Below are 3,933 nucleotides of genomic sequence, written 5' to 3'. Positions count from 1 at the left end.
TTGTACCAGTCATGGTGTTGTTCCAGTCACAGTATTATACCAGTCACAAAATTGTACCAGTCACAGTACTGTACCAGTCACAGTATTGTACCAGTCATGGTGTTGTTCCAGTCCCAGTATTGTACCAGTCATGGTGTTGTTCCAGTCACAGTATTGTACCAGTTATGGTGTTGTTCCAGATACAGTATTGTACCAGTCATGGTGTTGTTCCAGACACAGTATTGTACCAGTTATGGTGTTGTTCCAGTCCCAGTATTGTACCAGTCACAGCATTGTACCAGTCACAGCATTGTACCATTGTATTCTCTAAAGAGCAATAATTCACAATGATAACTTTTGTGTCGCAGTTGTGATAATCTAAGTGATGATAATTGTGTCGCAGTTGTCATATATAACTAATGCAGTTGTTCCACAGGTGTGATAATCTTCTAAATGACGATAATTGTTGTTGGACAGGTGTGATAATCTTCGGGTCGGACCAGGAGGTAGCCGGTGTGATGCGCGCCGTCAGGAGGAACAACGCTACCGGAACCTTCTCCTGGATTGGTTCCGATGGTTGGTCGGCCCGTTCACTGGTCTCTTCTGGTGAGTCAGCCATCAGTCAGCTATAAGTCAGCTATGAGTCAGCCATGAGTCAGCCATGAGTAAGCAATGAGTCACTCATGAGTCACCCATCAGTCAAAGCCATAGATGAGTCACCAAACTTTGGGTCAGACATTTATCTTCAGGTGAGTCAACGAGTAAGTCACAGGTGAGTCATCGATGAGTCCTACTGCCTCAGATGACTCATTGATACGTGAATAACCAGTGAGTCACAGTTATGACACCTGAGTCACGAATATGTCACGGTTCAGTTACAGGTGAGTCACAGGTGAGTCACAGGTGAGTAACAGGTGAGTAACAGGTGAGTCACAGGTGAGTCACAGGTGAGTAACAGGTGAGTCAAAGGTGAGTCACAAGTGAATCACGGGTGAGTCACTGGTGAGTCACGGGTGAGTCACAGATGAGTCATAGGTGAGTCACAGGTGAGTCACTGGTGAGTCACGGATGAGTCACAGATGAGTCACTGGTCACTCACAGGTGAGTCACTAGTGAGTCACAGATGATTCACTGGTGAGTCACAGGTGAATCACGGGTGAGTCACCGGTGAGTCACAGGTGAGTCACAGGTGAGTAACGGGTGAGTCACTGGTGAGTAGCAGATGAGTCACAGGTGAGTCGCAGGTGAGTCGCAGGTTAGTCACGGGTGAGTCACTGGTGAGTCACAGGTGACTCACAGGTGAGTCATGGGTGAGTCACAGGTGACTCACAGGTGAGTCATGGGTGAGTCACAGGTGAGTCACAGGTGAGTCACAGGTGAGTCACTGGTGAGTCACTGGCGAGTCACGGGTGAGTCACTGGCGAGTCACAGGTGAGTCAATGGTGAGTCACAGGTGACTCACATGTGAGTCATGGGTGAGTCACAGATGAGTCGCAGGTGAGTCACGGGTTAGCCACAGGTGAGTCACTGGTTAGTCGCAGGTTAGTCACGGGTGAGTCACAGGTGAGTCACGGGTGAGTCACGGATGAGTCACAGGTGAGTCACAGGTGAGTCACAGGTGAGTCACAGGTGAACCACAGGTGAGTCACAGGTGAGTCACAGGTGAGTCACAGGTGAATCACAGGTGAGTCACAGGAGAGTCACAGGTGAGTCACAGGTAAATCACAAGTATGTCACAGGTGAATCACGGGTGAGTCACAGGTGAATCACAGGTGAGTCACGGGTGAGTCACAGGTGAGTCACAGGTGAGTCACTGGTGAGTCACAGGTGAGTCACAGGTGAGTCACAGGTGAGACACACGAGAGTCACATGTGAATCACAGGTGAGTCACAGTTGTGTCACAAGTGAGTCACAGGTGAGTCACAGGAGAGTCACAGGTGAGTCACAGGTGAGTCACAGGTGAGTCACAGGTGAGTCACAGGTGAGTCACAGGTGAGTCACAGGTGAGTCACTGGTGAGTCACAGGTGAGTCACAGGTGAGTCGCAGGTGAGTCACAGTTGAGTCACAGGTGAGTCACAGGTGAGTCACAGGTGAGTCACTGGTGAGTCACAAGTGAGTCAAAGGTGAGTCAAAGGTGAGTCAAAGGTGAGTCACAGGTGAGCCACAGGTGAGCCACAGGTGAGTCACAGGTGAGTCACAGGTGAGTCACAGGTGAGTCACAGGTGAGTCACTGGTGAGTCACAGGTGAGTCACTGGTGAGTCACAGGTGAGTCACAGGTGAGTCACAGGTGAGTCACAGGTGAGTCACAGGTGCGTCACTGGTGAGTCACTGGTGAGTCACTGGTGAGTCACAGGTGAGTCACAGGTGAGTCACAGGTGAGTCACTGGTGAGTCACAGGTGAGTCACAGGTGAGTCACTGGTGAGTCACAGGTGAGTCACAGGTGAGTCACTGGTGAGTAACAGGTGAGTCACAGGTGAGTCACATTTGAGTCACAGGTGATTCACAGGTGAGTCACTGGTGAGTCACTGGTGAGTCACTGGTGAGTCACAGGTGAGTCACAGGTGAGTCACAGGTGAGTCACTGGTGAGTCACAGGTGAGTCACAGGTGAGTCACAGGTGAGTCACTGCTGAGTCACAGGTGAGTCACAGGTGAGTCACAGGTGAGTCACTGGTGAGTCACAGGTGAGCCACAGGTGAGTCACAGGTGAGTCACAGGTGAGTCACAGGTGAGTCACAGGTGAGTCACTGGTGAGTCACTGGTGAGTCACTGGTGAGTTACTGGTGAGTCACAGGTGAGTCACAGGTGAGTCACTGGTGAGTCACTGGTGAGTCACAGGTGAGTCACAGGTGAGTCACATGTGAGTCACAGGTGAGTCACAGGTGAGTCACAGGTGAGTCACTGGTGAGTCACAGGTGAGTCACAGGTGAGTCACAGGTGAGTCACTGGTGAGTCACAGGTGAGTCACAGGTGAGTCACAGGTGAGTCACTGGTGAGTCACAGGTGAGTCACAGGTGAGTCACTGGTGAGTCACAGGTGAGTCACAGGTGAGCCACAGGTGAGTCACAGGAGAGTCACAGGTGAGTCACAGGTGAGTCACAGGTGAGTCACAGGTGAGCCACAGGTGAGCCACAGGTGAGTCACAGGTGAGTCACAGGTGAGTCACAGGTGAGTCACTGGTGAGTCACAGGTGAGTCACTGGTGAGTCACAGGTGAGTCACAGGTGAGTCACAGGTGAGTCACAGGTGAGTCACAGGTGAGTCACTGGTGAGTCACAGGTGAGTCACAGGTGGGTCACAGGTGAGTCACTGGTGAGTCACAGGTGAGTCACAGGTGAGTCACTGGTGAGTAACAGGTGAGTCACAGGTGAGTCACATTTGAGTCACAGGTGATTCACAGGTGAGTCACTGGTGAGTCACTGGTGAGTCACTGGTGAGTCACAGGTGAGTCACAGGTGAGTCACAGGTGAGTCACTGGTGAGTCACAGGTGAGTCACAGGTGAGTCACTGCTGAGTCACAGGTGAGTCACAGGTGAGTCACAGGTGAGTCACTGGTGAGTCACAGGTGAGTCACAGGTGAGCCACAGGTGAGTCACAGGTGAGTCACAGGTGAGTCACAGGTGAGTCACAGGTGAGTCACAGGTGAGTCACTGGTGAGTCACTGGTGAGTCACTGGTGAGTCACAGGTGAGTCACAGGTGAGTCACAGGTGAGTCACTGGTGAGTCACTGGTGAGTCACTGGTGAGTCACAGGTGAGTCACAGGTGAGTCACAGGTGAGTCACAGGTGAGTCACAGGTGAGTCACTGGTGAGTCACAGGTGAGTCACAGGTGAGTCACAGGTGAGTCACTGGTGAGTCACAGGTGAGTCACAGGTGAGTCACAGGTGAGTCACTGGTGAGTCACAGGTGAGTCACAGGTGAGTCACTGGTGAGTCACAGGTGAGTCACAGGTGA

General features: G+C 51.8%; 1 protein-coding gene across 1 annotated transcript in view; it reads left to right on the top strand.

Annotated features, from left to right (window-relative positions):
• The first annotated feature begins 332 nt into the window (after positions 1-332).
• The window catches only part of LOC138855466 (metabotropic glutamate receptor 4-like), a 22,418-nt gene continuing 18,817 nt past the window's right edge, over positions 333-3,933 (top strand). Inside the window, exon 1 of the mRNA XM_070104943.1 lies at positions 333-585. Coding sequence (XP_069961044.1) covers positions 399-585 — 187 coding nt within the window. The 5' untranslated portion in view covers positions 333-398. The remainder of the gene's footprint in view (positions 586-3,933) is intronic.

Source organism: Cherax quadricarinatus, chromosome 95, assembly GCF_038502225.1.
Source record: "Cherax quadricarinatus isolate ZL_2023a chromosome 95, ASM3850222v1, whole genome shotgun sequence".
NCBI classification, from domain to species: Eukaryota; Metazoa; Arthropoda; class Malacostraca; order Decapoda; family Parastacidae; genus Cherax; species Cherax quadricarinatus.
The sequence above is the reverse complement of the archived record's forward strand: the minus strand, read 5'-3'. Positions and strand labels throughout refer to the sequence as shown.